Genomic DNA, 18,438 nt, shown 5'->3' with positions numbered 1-18,438 from the left:
CGATTAAATCAGATTTTACACCTATGATTATAGTTTTGATTTAGAGTTTATAAAACATTTATTCTAGTAAATATTGCACTCTGAAACTCTATTGTAAAATATCTTTTAAAGCATATCAACAACACTAGGTGCATTTAACAATTTACCTTATTTCTAATTGTTTTATACTGGACTGTAACTGCTGTAAGCGCCTATCTGATGCTTCCTCTCTTCCATGGGCAGACACCACATCCTTCTCCTAGAAAATAAAGAAACAAGAAGCTTACTTTGAGTATGTGAAAATTCAATACACCATTATACAGCCTAAAAAAAACAGTTCATGCTATAAAGTTACTATGCTATTAGCATTCTAATACATACATTAAAAGAAACAATATGACTTTGGAAACAAATCATGTGTATAACAAAAAGGAGGGGAGAACTTCATCATCAATCCTGTATTAATAAAAAATACTCAAAACAGTTATTGCATATAGATCTCTACCAATATTTCAGATTATTTCGATAATGCAAGTCTAACGAAACGAGAGATTTCTATGCAGATAATCTGCCTTTAGAATATGCTCTCTTAACTATACTATTCTACGTCTCATTAAGTATCAAGGTAATCACAGGGTCTTTCTTCTTTGACATAGTGATGCTTTGACCTATATTAATAAATTTTATTTGTATCATCTTTCTAAAGAAATTTCTTGTTCATCTTTTCCTGTTCCATGTGTTAACAAATATTTTTTATGATGCCATAACTTTTTGTTTTTTTCTTTGAGACAGAATCTCATTCTGTCTCCTAGGTTGGAGTGCAGTGGCGTGATCTTAGCTCACTGCAACCTCTGCTGCCCAAGTTCAAGCGATTCTCCTGGCTCAGCCTCACGAGTAGCTGGGATTACAGGTGCCTGCTACCGCGTTTGGTGAATTTTTGTATTTTTAGTAGAGATGGGGTTTCACCACATTGGCCAGGATGGTCTTGAACTTCTGATCTCATGAACCATCCACCTTGGCCTCCCAAAGTGCGGGATTATAGGCATGAGCCACTGCACTCGGCCATTTTTTTTTTTTTAGGGTCTTGTCATGTTACCTAGGCTGCACTCAAACTCCTTGGGTCAAGTGATCCTCCTGTCTCAGCCTCTCAAGTAGCTGGGACTATAGGTGCACACCACCATGCCCAGCCTAAGACTGCTATTTTAATTCCTCTATTGCTTTTAGCTATATCTGTTTGAACTATTTTTTAGTGGTTGCTGTAGAGACTACAATATGCATCTTGAACTTACCCAATTTATTTAGAGTTAATATTTAGATGAAAGTTCAGAGAAAACACTGGAACCTTGCAACAGTGTATATCCATGTAGGATCCCAGTCCTGAGTGCCATTGTTGTCATATATTACATCTGCACACTTTACAAATCCATCAAATACAGTATTATTAGTTCTGCTATAAGCAGTCATCTTTTAAAGATATGAAGAGAAAAGTATGTACACACGTTATTTCATATTTGCCATTTCTGTTGCTTTTAGTTTCTTCTTGTATCTGAGTTGCCATCTGGTGTCATTTCCTTTTAGCCTAAAGAACTTCCTTCAGAATTTTTTGAATGCAGGTCTGCTGGGGACAAACTCATTTTTGGTTTATTTGAAAATGCCTGTATTTTGCTTTCATTTTTGAAGTATAATTTCACTGAATATAGAATTCTTAGTATTTTTTTCTTCAGCATTTCAAATATATTATTCCAATACTTTGTTTTCACAGGTTTGTTTTTTTTTTTTTCACCCTTCCAGTCTTTATTTTTGATTCAAGGAGTACATGGGCAGGCTTGTTACATGGGTAAATTGTGTGTCAGGGGGTTTGGTATACTGATTATTTTGCCACCCAGGTAATGAGCACAGTATCTGATAGGCAGTATTTCAATCCTCACCCTCCTCCCATGCTCTACCCTCAAGTAGGGCCAGTGTATATTGTTCCCTTTAGTGTCCATTTGTACTCAATGTTTAGCCCCCACTTGTAAGTGAGGACATGCAGTATTTGGTTTTCTGTTCCTGGGTTAATTTGCTTAGGATAATGGCCTTCAGCTGCATCCATATTACTGCAAAGGACATGATTTTGCTCTTTTTATGGCTGTGTAGTATTCCACGGTATACACGTAACACATTTTCTTTATCCAGTCTGCTATTGATGGACATCTAGGTTGATCCCATCTCTTTGTTATAGTGAATAGTGCTGTGATGAACATACATGGACACGTGTCTTTATGGTAGAACAATTTATATTACTTTGTTATATACCCAGTAATGGGATTGCTGGGTTGAATGGTACTTCTGTTTTGAGTTCTTTGAGAAATCTCCAAACCTCTTTCCACAGTGGCTGAACTAGTTTCCATTCCCACCAGCAGTGGATAAACATTTTCTTTTCTCAGCAACATCATCAGCATCTGTAATTTTCTGACTTTGTAATGATAGCCATTCTGACAGGTGTGAGATGGTATCTCATTGTGATTTTGATTTGCATTTCTCTAATTCGTGGTACTGAGCATTTCCTCATTTGCTTGTTGGCCACGTGTATACCTTCTTTTGAAAACTGTCTGTTTATGTCCTCTGCCGACTTTTTAATGCTTTTCTTTCTTGTAAAATTAAGTTCTTTATGCTGGATATTAGACCTTTGTCAGATGCATAGTTTGCAAATATTTTTTCCCATTCTGTAGGTTGTCTGTTTACTCTGTTGATAGTTTCCTTTGGTATGCAGAAGCTCTTTAGTTTAATTAGGTCCCACTTGTCAATTTTTGTTTTTGTTGCAATTGCTTTTGGAGTCTTTGACATAAAATCTTTGCCAGGGCCTATGTCCAGAAGTGTTTCCACAGTTTCTTGATGAGAACTCAGTCATTAATCTTATCAATGCTTCTCTGGTCATTTTTCTACTGCTACTTTCAGGTATTCTCTTCATAATTGGCTGTCAGTATCATTGTGATGTGTCTTAAAGTGATTTTTGTTTATTGATTAATACTTTCCACCAAATTTAGGAAGTTTTCAGCCATTATTTCTTTAAATTTTTTCTGCTGCCATCCCCCTCCCTTTGGCAGTTCCAATTACACTTAGGTTGTATTGCTTCACATTGTTCTACAGATTTCTGAGCACTTGTTCATTTTTCTTCAATCTTTTAAACTCTCTGTTCTTTGGACAGGGTAACTTCTATTGATCTGACTTCAAGTTCATTGATTATTTCTTCTGTCTTTCCCAATCTGTTTTTGAGTCCATCTAGTGAAATTTTTATTTCAGTTGCTCAACTTTAAAGCTCTAGAGTTTCTTCTTTAAAAATGATGTCCCAGTCCTCCATTAAAATTATCTATCTCTTCCTAGAGACTTTAATTTAAAAACAGATTTTAATTCCTTGAACATATATATAATAGCTGATTTGAAGTCTCTGTCTGCTAAATCTAACAGATAGATCCATTTAAAGTCAGTTTCTAATGGCTGCCTCCCTCAGCACCTCCCCAACAAGTACAGGTCATACTTTTCTGTCTAGTAATTTTTTATTGAAAACCCGATAGTGTAGATAATACATTGCAGTTACTTGTTTTGTTCTTTTGAGCATTCTTTTCTTTTCTTTTCTTTCTTTTTTTTTTAGTTCAAGTAGACAATTATCTTGCTTGGTCTTGAAATTTGAAATCTATCCCACATACAGTATGCATCAGCTGATACATGTAATTAGTTCTTATTGCTTTCCACTATTGCTTTTATAACTAGGCCCTGTGCCTACATAATTTGAAGATCAGTCAAGATTTGGGCAGAGGTAGGGTTCATCCTCTTTGTGGTTCCCTTGCTTCTAGAGATTCCCTTGTAATTTTCAGCTGCCTTTCCAGCTTTGGGCTTTGTCTTCTGATACTTCAAACAATAAGGAAGGCTTCAGTACGCTGATGCTTCAGTTGCACACATTTCTCGCATGTATTCAATTATAAAAAGTAGTAAACTCAAATATCTAGTTTCATATATCTCTATCTTTCAAAAGCAGATTTCTCTTAGGTCTCTGCCTGCTTCTTCACTGGGTTCTCTGGGGTCCCTCCCCGACTTCCATATGCATAATTTAGTTGTCAGGCATGAATCTGGTAAGAATGTACACTCAGAATTTGGCTCTCACTTTTTCTGTGTGTTACTCTTGCTGCCAGTATTTCTTCTTTAAATCTCCTACTGCTTTTCTAGCCCTAAACTTTGACCTGGGTACCTTAAGCCAATACAGAGTTGTTTTCTGGAGCCACAGCTGTGGGGGTTGGGAGAACTGACAGGCCAGAAATCCAAAAACTAACAATTCTTATTTCTTTTACTTTTTTCTGTTTTGGGTGCTTTCTGGTGTTTTAAAAATTTATCCAAGTTTTAAAATTGTTACTTATGGAAGGGTTCTTGTAACACTTAAAAAAAATCTACCATTATTAGAAATCCATAATCAACTTCTTACAGATTGGGAATAAGGCTTAGAAAGTTACATAGCTAATAAGTCCCAGAGTGAGAATTTTCAATAATTATATCTATCTAAAAATAAAGCCTGACTTTTCCTTGACATCCTTCTGAAATTTCTCTATTACATATTTAAAAGAACCAGAGTCTATTATGCCAATAAATATTTTAGTAAATAACATAAAGGTAGTATTAAATGCTTGTTTTCCACCTGCAAATAACCAGTTAACTGAAACCTGATCTTGTATTAATTTGCATTTCAGTAATGATGTGCTTAAGTGGGATTATGATGTTTTATTGAATTAGGCTACAGAGAATGGAAATAAAAAATTATTTATAAAGTTGTTTTCAATAATATAGCTTAGCTTCCTACTTTCATATTTTATATTTAAGGGCAATAGAATAATTAATTCATCTTCTGACAATCCTCTTTAACACCTAATTCAAAATAAATCAACAAAATAGAAAGAAAACTAAGCAACGGGTATCCATTTGTCTTAGAAATAGAAAATACCTTCTTTCTCATCTGTCCCTGCAGATCTTCAGTCGCGTTAGTTAACTCTTCCACTTTTGCTACAGCAACTCTCAGCTCTAATTTGGCTTGCCTAAAAAAATAGTAAATTAATAAACACTGTTTTCCTCGAATGCTAAGAATAAAAAATTAGAATAGAAATCTAAATTTGGTAAAATCAGTTCTAGTTCTTGTGTATCGAAAATGCATCCATGGAATAAATTTTGGAAGATTCCTTTATTACTAATGAAAGCATGCAGAAGAGACTAAAGAAGAAAAAATATAGTTGAATGGTGAAGGGTACGAAGTAGAGGTCATGAAGGCTTTATTTGGGTAAATTATTATATACCAAGGTAATTCAATAAATTTCCTGAAAAAGCACTTTATCTTCTTGATACATTACCTAATAAGAGCTCCAGTGCACTAAGAAGGATATATTTAGGTCTATAATATCCTTATAGAGATGGAGATTGGACTTTCTATGAAAATGAATTTAAACTTCAATACCTTGATCATTCCATAGACACCAGAAGTTTGTAGTATGTAAACACTTAACATAAATTAAAATATTTGTCCCACCATAATACAATGTTTATTTTCTTCAGAAACTGTATTGGCAACAAATGAAAAAGACAAGTTTTTGTGAACATTCTAACAGAATCAAGTATGTTTCAATATCTTCTTGACTCCTCATAGGAAATGATTTTAGAACAATAAGACTTTCTTAGACAGAAAAAATGATTTTTAATATTATCGTAATTTACCATTGAGTATAAAACACTTTATCTAAAGAACATTTTTTTAAGAAGAAAAATACTTTAGTGTAGGAACTGTTCCCTATTTCTTAATTATATTTTATGTATGTATCTAAATGTAAATCATATTTGTGCTATAAAACTTACAGAAATTATTTGATGCAAAATTTACAAGTAAATGTTAATTCATTTCCTTTTGACTCTGTCTTTAAAACTGCTTTACTTATATAGTTATAAATTTCCTACAATAGAAAATACAAATCTAATAATAGCTGAAAACATCTCAGGTAGTTATTAGGGCCAGGGACTGTTGTAAATGCTTTGCAGTCATCTCACCTGACACTCATAATAACTGTGAATTAAGACTACTATTATATCAAACTGAAGTAGAGGAGAGCAAGGTTGATAGAGGTTTACCAATAAGCCCTAGGATTCACAATAAGTAATAAAACTACTATTTAAAGAGTCCCCTATGACAGACTGTCTACCCTCAAATGGTCCCAATAATATTTTATATGATGAGGCATTTAAGAAAATGTTTTGCTTTAAATTAATGAAGATTATTAAAAAAATCAAACAGGCCGGGTGCAGTGGCTCATGTCTGTAATCCCAACACTTTGGGAGGCTGAGGTGGGAGGATCACGAGGTCAAGAGATTGAGACCATCCTGGCCAACATGGTGAAGCCCTGTCTCTACTAAAAATACAAAAATTAGCTGGGTGTGCTGGCGCGCGTGCCTGTAGTCCCAGCTACTTGGGAGGCTGAAGCAGGAGAATTGCTTGAACGCGGGAGGCGGAGGTTGCAGTGAGCTGAGATCACACCACTGCACTCCAGCCTGGTGACAGAGCAAGACTCCGTCTCAAAGAAAAAAAACAAAACCAAACAAAAATGTATTTTTTTTCATTTGCAAAATGATTCGCCAAAGGACAAAACAAAAACCACCTTATTCATGTAAAATCTATGTCAGGCTGAGAGATAATTTCAGGAGTATATCTACAATCTAAATCAACAAATGATTCTACCAGTTATAAAATCCTATATATTTTTAAAGGAAAAACTTAAGGAATAATATATTTAAGTAGTAAGGATAAAACTGAGAAAACTCTGAATAAGCATAGCAACCACACTGATTTGGTTTTCTTACCTTCAGAAAGGATAAAATATTGCTTGTTCTACTTATTTCATGGGATTGCTGAACAAGTAAAAATAGATAATGTATATTAGAGTATCCTGTATACTGTAAGCAAGATAAGGTCATAGTATGATCAAGGAGAAAAAACAGAAAGGAAAAAAAAAAAACCTGTTGGAGATACAGAAAGCAAGGTACAATGTGGAGAACCCAATTCCGTCACTAACTAGTAATATGTCTTACTGCAATTCACTTGACCATGCTGCACGTCTCAAAGACTTCATGTCCAACAACAGAGGTGGATTAGGCAATTTGCCAAGACCAAAATTCTATAATTAGATTCTTTCCTTATTTTAATCTAATTGGCCTGAGTCTATTTCTAAATTGTCTTTCAATTGTGTATTCCTTTTTCATTCTATGGCCCAAACTTTAGCTTCATTATCACTCATAATACTATTCCAATAGATTCCAAACTCATCTCTTCACTGATGGTCTCCTCTTTCGTTCATTCTTTATATCTTATCTGTTAAAAAAGTTATCTAGTACTAAAAACTCCTATTTAACAATGATTCCTGGATTCCACACTTTTTGGCATAAAGTCTACACTCCCCTACATGGCATATAAGGCCAGTCAATATCTAGCATCAAAGAGTCTCATCTCTTGCCAATTACCCCCATGTAATTTATATTCCAAGTATAATAAAACACTCACTCAGTGTTTCTTAAACACATCTTTGTTTCTTTTTTCACATGTTTGGTTGGACTAGTCTTCTCCTTCATTTTCTAACCAATTCCTTAAGTTTGACCTAGTTCAAAAGTCTCCCTATCTTCAAGTCTTCACTAATTTCCCCTTGGCGAAAACCCTATGTCTCAATACTTATAATATATAATACTTTATAAGTTATTGATTGACTACACTGTATTGTAATCAATACTATAGAGATTCTCCTTTGTGGAACTGTGAGTTCATAAAAAATATACAATGTAAGATAATTAAAAGCAAGGATCACATCTCATTAATTTTTAAACCCTCAGGAGATAGCACAGTACCTAGGGCACAGGAGACAAGTAAATCTATCATAAATGCATGAGAGGGCAAAAGGAAAAGGTGGGAAGAGGGAGGGGAAAAGGGAGAGAAGTAGTGGGAGGGAGAAGGAGAGGGAGAGGGAGGGAGAGAGGGAGAGAGAAAGAGAGGGAGAGAAAGAGAAAGAGAATGTTACAAGTACAACTATATATTGATATTTTACCTAGATCTTGCACACCCAATTTAATATTCATGTGTGAAAAATTCTAGAAAAATTATTTATGAACAATTATTCCAAAGATATATTATCTCATATTCCTTTGAGATGAAATCTCCTGCTACATAGGTAAAAAGAAAAAATAAATCGGCACTGGACTTAGACCTAATTTGGAAGTCATTATAAAAAAAATTCTGAAAACATTCATATTATATTATATTCACTAAAACATAAATACTATTTTTTGGGGGGCAAATAAGTAGTAGTTTTCCACACTGTTCCACAGAACAGTTAGAAAGTAAGTAAATAGTTCTTTATATCTACTTTTGGCATGAAGGGTTGAAAAAAATTCTAAAACAAAAGGCAGAAAGCCTATCTTCTAGAACTGACTCTACAAACACAAAAGGTATGTAAACTGGGCCAATCACTTAACTTCTCTGAGTCTTAGTATCTATAAAATAGAGATAAAAACAGTTTTCCCATATAGTTCACAGAATTATAAAGTTCAAATAAGTTAATGCATATTAAAACATTTTATAAATTTTACTGTAGTTTATACAATGCAGCTACCATCATCATTTTGTCTTTTACTAGATTAAATTATCAGGAACTGTGTAGTAAAGTACTAATTTACAATTGAACTGGGAAAGCTCTGGGGATGCCTGAATGTCTAGCCTTGACTCTTAGCCAGTATATGAACAGCGGGATTTATGATGTGCTGTTTAAAGTATGAATCGCTTCCTGCAGCCTGCAAGTTGATTTGTTTACTGATGATTTTCACCGGACATAACTAGATAGCCAGGCTAGGCTACGTGATCAGTGTGGCAAAAAAAAAAAAAATGACCCTGATAGGAACTCCTGCCTGGAGCTCTCCTGAAGCCAAGATTCATTGCACAGATTCTTGGTGGCTCAACGTGGAGATAAAGCATGTCTGTGTATAAATAAAGGCCCTAGGGTGCCTATGCTTGAATGTGTCCTGGATGCTATATGCTTGCCTATGTTCTTTTTCTGGCTGCACAATATCCTTTGGCCTTTAAATAAAAGCCTTCTGTAAGTATGCTCTGTGCAGTCTTGTGAGTTCTTTTAAATATTCACGCTTTTAAAATTTTTGAAGGAACTAACAAAAATAATTCTAATATTATTTTATGAAGAAACTCAATAATTACGTTTATACCATTTACATGCAAATGTTTTAGATACATGTCTCCCTGTGTATGTAATTTTAAAAAAGTCAAAAACAGTTTAACAAAAAAATTTTGATTAAAAAAACACAATTAGTTAACTATTAATAATCTTGATGTCATAACTACCCAAGGATTTTACTTTTGCTTCAAATAAATATTCTAAAAAGCACATTATTTTATTTTCAGGTATGTTTGTTAATCCACTTTATATTCTTGGGATTTTTCATTAATGTAGTTTTTAATTGCTTATGATATTAAACAGATTTGAATGACAACTTATTTATTATTATTATTTTTTGAGACAGCCCAGGCTGGAGTGCAGTGGCACGATCTCGGTTCACTGCAAGCTCCGCCTCTAGGGTTCACGCCATTCTCCTGCCTCAGCCTCCTGAGTAGCTGGGACTACTGGCACTCACCACCACACCCGGCTAATTTTTTGTATTCTTCAGTAGAGGCAGGGTTTCACCATGTTAGCCACGATGGTCTCGATCTGCTGACCTTGTGATCCGCCTGCCTCAACCTCCCAGAGTGCTGGGATTACAGGTGTGAGCCACTGCACCTGGCCGACAAATTTTTAAAAAATACAACTTCATTAAGCAAAATTTAATCAAGTATAACATAAAGGATAGGATATAATACTAGATTTAAATTATACCATCAATTTGGACAGAAATTAAAATGCTTTAATTATCAATACACTTTTTTGAGACTTAACATCAAGTACAATGAGTCTATTTTAAGACAAATTCTTGTTTCTTCCTGCACTCTCATACAAAGGGAATCCTAAAAATGTTTATAATACCTTTTTTGCATACAATGAAAACTGGTAAGATTTTGAGAGATACAAAAGCTAGTTTTTGCTGATTTGATATTCTTAATTTTTTCCTCTTTAAAACAGAAAAATGCATACGTTAGGTAATTTAATAAGGACTTTTGTAATTACCCAGTATAATAAAGCCGATCATTTACACTTAATAGCTTTAGAAAATCCTGAAACATAATTTTAGACAAAGTTCTAAACTTTTAAAATCACTACTGCTTTTAGGAAATCGAGTAAGTACCAAAACTGAATAACATTTTATTTCAATTTTTTCCTCTTCCCAATCTTTAGTGGCAGTCTAATAATGAAACGCATTCAAGGCAGAAGCGTTCTGAAGAAATTCTAAAAGCAATGGATATTATAATCCATACACTGAGCTAACAAAACTTTCCAAAATAGTGGCTCTTCAGTTTTTAAATACACTATTTATGTATTATTTATAGAAACTTGAAGTTAACTCAAAATTATACATAGTTTTAGGTAATTCAAAATTCTAATTTCTATGTTAGATATAATATTCAATGATACCAGTAGTAGTGTCCATACTTTGTGTGTACGAAAGTGAGCTTTTTGCAACTAATATGCATAGGCTTTTTCACATCATATATGGATAGGCTCAATCTGAGACTTATTCAGAATGTCCGCAGGCAGTAATTGGTCATCTCTGTTTTTCAGAATCTCTACAGGGGATTCTGATGTATATTCACTGCCTTAGATTTTATAAAACAACTACAGAATTGACAATTTACTCTTGTAAACAATGATTACAAGTATAGTCTTAGAGTCATGTAACTTTGGGTAACACTGACAAAGTGCAGAAAATATTAATTCATACTCTATTACTGATCAGACTATTGAAATCTCTTATTCAACAGACATGCTTACAACATGTTTACTTCATGCCTGCAATGTTTGAGGTGTTGCAATAATGTGGTACAAAACACATAAAGGGTTTTTCTCCTTCACAGATGATCATATCTACCCTACCCAATTTAAACTTTCAGCTCAATAATGTAATTATAGCGCTATAGTAATCTTGAGGAGGGCCACAAAGCAATCATGCGTTAAGCAACACAAAAGATTAAAATAAAACATTATGATTCTGAGTATGCAGCACATTTACATTTAGCTGGGAGAATACTGAAGTGAGAGGTATTTAAAGCAAGAATTGGCAGAGGAATTATGTATCTCACAAGAAGAGATAGAGAAAGCTTTAGGAAAAAACAAGATAAGCACAAGCATAAAGGTAGGTAAGTGTAGGACTTATTTAGAGAAGATGAGAAATAAGACTGTAAAGGCCATGGGGACTACAATGTCAATGTCCTTAATTGACAGTTATCTGTATCGATTTAAAGGCAAGTGGGGGAACTGCACCAATAATGGTATCAGAGCTGCACTTTAGATATTTAAACCTGACATTCGTGAAAAATAGACTAGAATGATAGTTCTGTCTCTCTCTGTAACCAATATGTTATAATAAATGAGCAAGAGGGAGGAAAAGTCTAAACCAGAGTGATGACAACAATATTGAGAGAGATGGTGCAGGTTTCACAAAGAGAATTTAAGGGATTCCACGCATTCATACTTTGAACAAATATTTATTGAATGCTTATAATATGCCTGACACTGTGAATTTGGACATGTTGAGCTTTAAGAGCTCGTGGCTCATCAGTTTTTCATTTGTTTTTCCTGTATTTCAGGAGTCCTAGAGTTATGTTACTGAGCACCTACATGTACCATACCAAGCGCTGTCTATTGAGCAGCTACATGCACCATACAAAGCACTGTCATCAGCACTGGTGATGCAGTGGTAAACAAGGAAGATAAAGCCCCTGTCTCATAAAGTTCATATTGTAATGGAGGGAGACAGGCAATAAGCATTTCAATAAATCAGGCAATTAAAGAAACTGACAATGTTATCAAGAAGATGATACAGGGAAATAGGAAAGACATGGGTCATCAGGGACATCTATGGTAGGAATATCTGAGCTGCGACCTAAAGGATGATGATGAAAACTGAAGGAAATTTAGGGGAGGAGAATTACAGGCAAAGATAATTAAGAATAAATGAAAGAATATGAGAAAAACAAAGAAATGACAATTAAGCCAGAATGTATCACAGAGAAAAAAGTGTAAGATAAAGTCGGAGAGGAAGTTTAGAGGTCAGATCACATAAGGGCCTTCTGGATATAGTAGGAATTTTGGAATGTGTTCCAATTGTAATGAAAATACACTGGAGGGTCTGAAGCAGGTAAATGATGTGATATATTGTGTGGAGAATGAATTGCAGTGGAGTAAGAGTGAAAGCAGGTAGACCAGAGAAAAGGGTACTGCAAACGAGACAGTGGGGTAGAGGTGATATTGATGATGAGTGGATTTGCGATCATCTGTACATAGAGCCAACACGAGCAGACATAGAGATGAAGCAACAGAGAGCAAGCAAGCAAAAATTCTGAGGTTTGATGATGGCATTAGCTACTAAGATGGGGAGGCCCTCTACTCCTTCATAGCCATTCTGCTTTTATAAGTTTAAATTCTGAGGTTCCATGTATAAGATTTCTTTCTTTTTTTTTTTTTTAAAAGGAGTTTACTGTTAAAAAATACAAAGTTTGAAAACCACTGACCTAGCAATTCAATTATGGAAATCAACAAAGAGATCAAGGTCAGAGGTGTATACTTGGGAAACGTTATTGAGCTGAAAGTTTGAATTGGGCAGGGTGGATATGATCATCTATGAAGGAGAGAAATTGAGTCACATGGTTAGAAATCTAAGAAATGTATACTTTTCATAGGTAGGATAAGGAAATGGGGGAAGCAAAAGAGGGGAAAAAAAAAAAAAAAGCAACAAAAGTCAGAGAAGAAATCATGGCATAAACACAAAAGTCCTGGTAGAGAAATGTTCAAGAAAGGTAGAAAAAATCATTCGTTAAGGAAAATCAACAACCAAGGAGAATGAGGGAGGCATTTTTAAGGCATAAAAGGTATCAGTAATTCTTGAGGAGAAGAATAGATAGGTGGGGCTAATCCAAACTGAAGAAAACTCCAAAGAGTGACTATAATAAATACAGATTCTTCCAAGCAACATCAAAGAATGGGAAGAAGAAAGTATCTGAGGACTCATCAGGGAGGTCTATACATCTGAGGTCTTAAAAGAACCCTGCAAAAGAGAAACTAAGATTTCAAAATGAAAAGAATATAACTGAAATATACAGAAGGGAACAGAAGGAATTTGGGATTGTACAGTTGGCAAGAAATGGGGGTACAACATAATAGAAAGAGGAGAAAGAAAGAAATGGCTACTCTGGTCCTAGAAATTACAGGCAGATTTCCCAGGTCTGGGAGGTAAATAATCCACTATTTATTACAATGTTAATACCAACTCCCAAATCTACTAGCAGGTAATTTGTAAATATTGTATATCCTACCTACAGAGGTTGGATACTAAAGTAGAAGGGAAGTGGGCAAAGACAGTAAGTTATATTACATTGCAACACTGCAAGGAAGGTAATTTCATTTTCATTATAGCAATGAGAAAACTGAAGTTCATGCAGTTAAACAACCTACCCAAGTCACCAGTAAATGGCTGCTTTAGTCTGAGTATCTGTGTCCCTGCAAAATTCATATGTTGAAATCTCATATAAATACAACCTTCATATAACTCTCAATGTAATGATATTATGAGGTGGGGCCTTCTGGGAGGTGATTAGGTCATGATAGCAGTGCCCTCGAAAATGGGATTAGTGCCCTCATAAGAGAGGCCCAAGGGAGGCTTGTTTGCCCCTTTTACTGCATGAAGACAAAGAGAGAAGGTGTCATGTACACTCAAGAAACAGCCCCTCACCAAACTTCAAATCTGCCATCTTCTTAATTCTGAACTTCCTGGCTTCCAGACTGTAATAAATATATTTCTGTTGTTTATGAGCTTTTCAGTATGTGGCATTTTGTTATAGCAGCCCCAATGGATTAAGACAATGGCAGAGTCAGAATAAAAAACTAGAGCTGACTTCAAAGCTTATGCTTTTTAAATTTCATACCAGACGGAACCACATTTTTAAAGATAGGTAGAATAATGTAGAGTATTTGCAAAAGAAAGTTATAAACAACAATTAAAATATATTTTAGAAAACAGTCATCTACTCTTAGAGGCAAAAGTTCTGAACAATGATGTTATGTATTTGTTTTATTTTTGCCAGACCCCTAAACAAGAAATGTTAATATTAATTAACTGTGGCTAAGGTTCCACTCTTGACTAGTGTGTTCTAAAAGTCTAATAATCTTGTTACTGTCTCTTAAAGACTGAGAGAAAAAAAAATAAACATTACTGAATAAAGGTGACAGTAATCCCTTTAAATAACATTCAAGTAAAACAGTGTGAAGAAATAGAAAACTGACAGCAAAGCCCTATTTCTTATCTTAAAACCTGTTTTTCATGCTCAGAAAACTAGCTGCCAACACATAAGGAACTGTCTGGCAATTCTATGACTAAGCACATCTGCTCAGGGCCATTTCTCACATGGGATTGTTTCCAAGACACACTATGAATTAAAACTAGTGATCCATGAATTCCAGATTTCCATGGCATTTTTATAATAGAAGACACAATATTATTTAAATTGGAATAGGAAACATCTGAGAAAAATATGTTATCTCAGCTAAAATAAAACTATTACCCGGCAAAAGTACATGTCTTTTAAAAAAATAAGATAGTATATAAAAATTATCAGCACATACATTTTTAAAGAAAAAAATATGCATTTGTAAAAAAGATTAAAGTGAACACAATGAATATATACAAACTGTGATTTATATAATTTACCTTTTCAGATTTAATATAATAGAGCAATACTAAGAATTGCATTCCTATCAATCACATCGGCTCTAATGCTCTTCAATGAAGCCACTTATATATAAGTAATTTTGCTATCATATTTTAAAGATGTTCTGGATTTTATTTCATATTTAAATATAGAGAAACTACTAAACATAAAAAATATTTAAGGCTATAGCACCCAGTCAAACTTTGAGATTATTGGTAATAAAAACATTTAAAAGTCAATATAGCTTAAAGGCTGGATCTATAATGAGAAACACTAAAAATCTTTTTAATTAATTGTGCAAAGCTTCTATTAATTATATTAAAATGATTTTTTTTCAGGTGTGTTGTTTTGGAAATCAAACTTCTAAGTGGTCACACATTTCTGTGTAGCTGAAGGAGATAAAATATAAAATAGAATTTTTAAAAATAATGACAGTTCAAGAAAACAATTGTGCCCTGAGAGGTCAAAGAGCAAAGGACACCAAATAGAAAATCCACATGAATAAATTAGCTTTGTCTCTCTAATAAAGTGCAATTTAATTATTTAATTAACTGACTCACTCACTCAAGTATTTTTTTGATCACCTGCCATATGTCTAGTACTGTGCTAGATGATGGCAAGATAAAAATCATCAAATCATAATCCATGCCTTCCAGGGGCTCAAAGACTAGTGTAGAGAGATGTATTTGTAAACAATAAAGTGTTAAAAATGCTGTGACAGTGTAAGATATCAGATCTAACCAACTGCATCTTGCTTCTAACCTCCAAACTCTCTTTGTCCATTCCTGGGCATAGGCTGAATTAGCCTTGGGAAGGAATTTAGGTTTTAGTTTAAATAGCCCTTCCCAAAAGCTATACTGTTCTCGTAAAATGAATGAAAGGCCCCGAGCCACCAAGTTAGGATGAGAGGGGCTGGAATTCTAAATATTACCAGCTATTTAGTCTGGAGGTCGTAAGATTTGCAACTTCCCCAATTACTCTTGAAGATAACATTACTATCGTAAACCTAAGATTGTTCTTTTAAGATGTCTTTCCAGGGTTTTGCATTTCTGACAACCAGATGGCCCCACCTGGACCTGCCAACTGGTTCTGTGGCCCCTACTCAGGAACTGACTCAGCATAAGAGGACAGCTTCAAGTCCCTGTGATTTCAACCTTGAGCCAACCAATCAGCACTCCTGATTCACTGGCCCCTACCCGCCAAATTATCCTTAAAAACTCTGATCCCTGAGGGTTTTCGGGGAGACTGATTTGAATAATAATAAAACTCTGGTCTCTTGCCAAAAAAAAAAGAAAAAAAGAAAAAAAATGCTGTGACAGATGTATGTGCAGTCTACAGTTGAGGCACATGGGAAGAAGGCATGTTTGGTACTACAGGAGACTCAAGCTGAATAATCTGTCAAGTTGAATAATTTGGATTATATCCTATAGGTATTTAGTAACCACTGAAGGACAGTGACATGATCAGACATATTTTAGAAAGATCACTTTGATAATAGTATGAAAAAGGAAGATGGAGGCAGTAAGTTAATTTAGAGGTTACAGCTGTAGCTCAGATGAGAAAGTAATGAAGTGAAAGATCAGAGAGACATTTATAAGGTAGAGTTGGGACAGAAAAGAATTTATGATGTCTCCTAGTTTTCTGAATCAGGAATTGGATGGTACAATTCACGAATATGGATAAAAGATTTGAGAGATAATGATAAGGTTAGTTTGGAACCTGCTGCTTTTCAGGTATCTCTGAGCCATGTGGGTAGAGAGAACCAGGAGAACTTCGAGCTAGAAAAATTTAATGAGATCTCATCCTCATAGAAACTGTCGAAGCTACAAAAGTGCCCATGAGATGAAATGGGTCAAATTAAAATAACTTTGAGGCTATCACATTATACATAAACTTATTATAAAGACTGTTTCTACCCTCAGAGCACAGATGTACATTTTTAAGTTCTCAATGAATATAAAATAAATTGATTTGACAAATTATAGGCTCCTTATATGAAGATAATATCTATGTCTGTTAATGAGATAAGTCCTTAGTGGCTAAGTTATTATTATTTTGAGATGGAGTCTTGCTCTGTTGCCCAGGCTGGAGTACAATGGCACAATCTCAGGTCACTGCAACCTCTGCTTCCTGGGTTCAAACAATTCTTCTGTCTCAGTCTCCCAAGTAGCTGGGATTACAGGTGCCCACCACCACGTCCAGCTAATTTTTGTATTTTTAGTAGAGATGGGATTTCATCATGTTGGCCAGGCTGTTCTCAAACTCCTGACCTCAGGTGATCCACCCACCTTGGCCTCCAAAAGTGCTGGGATTACAGGCGTGAGCTACCATACCTGGCCAGCTAAAATTATTTTTAACAAATATTCTGATGATGTTACTCTGATGAAAAGTTAATAAGGAACCCAAGCAAATGCTTTACTTAGTCTTTTTTTTTTTGAGATGGAGTTTCACTCTTGTTGCCCAGGCTGGAGTGCAAAGGTGTGATCTCAGCTCACCACAACCTCTGCCTCCCAGGTTCAAGCGTTTCTCTTGCCCCAGCCTCCCTAGTAGCTGGGATTATAGGCATGTGCCACCACGTTCGGCTAATTTTGTATTTTTAGTAGAGACGGGGTTTCTCCATATTGGTCAGGCTAGTCTTGAACTCCCGACCTCAGGTGATCTGCCCGCCTCAGCCTCCCAAAGTGCTGAGATTACAGGCATGAGCCACAGCGCCCAGCCACTACTTAGTCTTTATAGTACATCCTTTTAAAAGATAACATTGGTTATTCCTAAAAATATATAATAAATGACAATCTTTCCCTTCGAAGACTTTACAAGGCAGGCATAAAATCTAAGCACATGAGAGTCGGAATATAATTATCATCATAACTCAGTTGGATATATATTATAAATAAATATATAAGAAAAAAAGCACCTCTGGAAAAACAGTATAAATCTAAGTTTAAATGAATAAATACTGAGTAGGTTCACAAGAATAAAAGAGTAAAAATCTGGTAGAATGAATGAGAGAAGTCTTTCGGGAGAAAGCAAGTTTTAACTAGGTTTAGAAAATTACAAATTTTCTGAGAAACAGAATGATCTAAGGCAAAAAAGGAGGTTACCAAAAGTTTTACTGAGAAACAGCAATATGACTACTTTTCTGTATAACTGGAGGGTTGAGGAAGATCAGGTCAATGAAGATTCTTAAGAAAACAGGCTGAAGAGTTTTTATCAACTATGACAAGGTATCACCAAAAACTCTCAAAATGAAATATGATTAAAGCCTTAATTATAAATTCACATGATTTTAACTTTTTTGCACCACACTATCAGACAACAAATGAAATTAATATGTTTCAGTATAAGCACAAACTTAAACAACTCTAGTGCTTAAGGAGTTTCTAATTTAGTTATTCTTGGCATGGTTACATACAGCATCTCAAAACCTAAATTCTGGTAATGTCAATATGCCCATCATTCAGAATCTGTCATACTTGAAAGCAACACCCTCTTCCCTAAAAGAAGCATCTGTTTATCCTTATGTTCCTTCAAATCTGTGGCAGGAAAAG

General features: G+C 34.8%; 1 protein-coding gene across 3 annotated transcripts in view; it reads right to left on the bottom strand.

The window, feature by feature from the left end:
• The window catches only part of SCLT1 (sodium channel and clathrin linker 1), a 226,361-nt gene that overhangs the window by 78,224 nt on the left and 129,699 nt on the right, over window positions 1-18,438 (bottom strand). For all 3 annotated transcript variants that reach the window (XM_023217595.3, XM_023217596.3, XM_023217597.3), the window contains exons 10-11: window positions 4,949-5,039; window positions 147-238 (exon numbers count right to left, since the gene is read on the bottom strand). In XM_023217595.3, coding sequence (XP_023073363.2) covers window positions 147-238; window positions 4,949-5,039 — 183 coding nt within the window. The remainder of the gene's footprint in view (window positions 1-146; window positions 239-4,948; window positions 5,040-18,438) is intronic.

This window comes from Piliocolobus tephrosceles, chromosome 3 (assembly GCF_002776525.5).
Source record: "Piliocolobus tephrosceles isolate RC106 chromosome 3, ASM277652v3, whole genome shotgun sequence".
Taxonomy (NCBI): Eukaryota; Metazoa; Chordata; class Mammalia; order Primates; family Cercopithecidae; genus Piliocolobus; species Piliocolobus tephrosceles.
The sequence above is the reverse complement of the archived record's forward strand: the minus strand, read 5'-3'. Positions and strand labels throughout refer to the sequence as shown.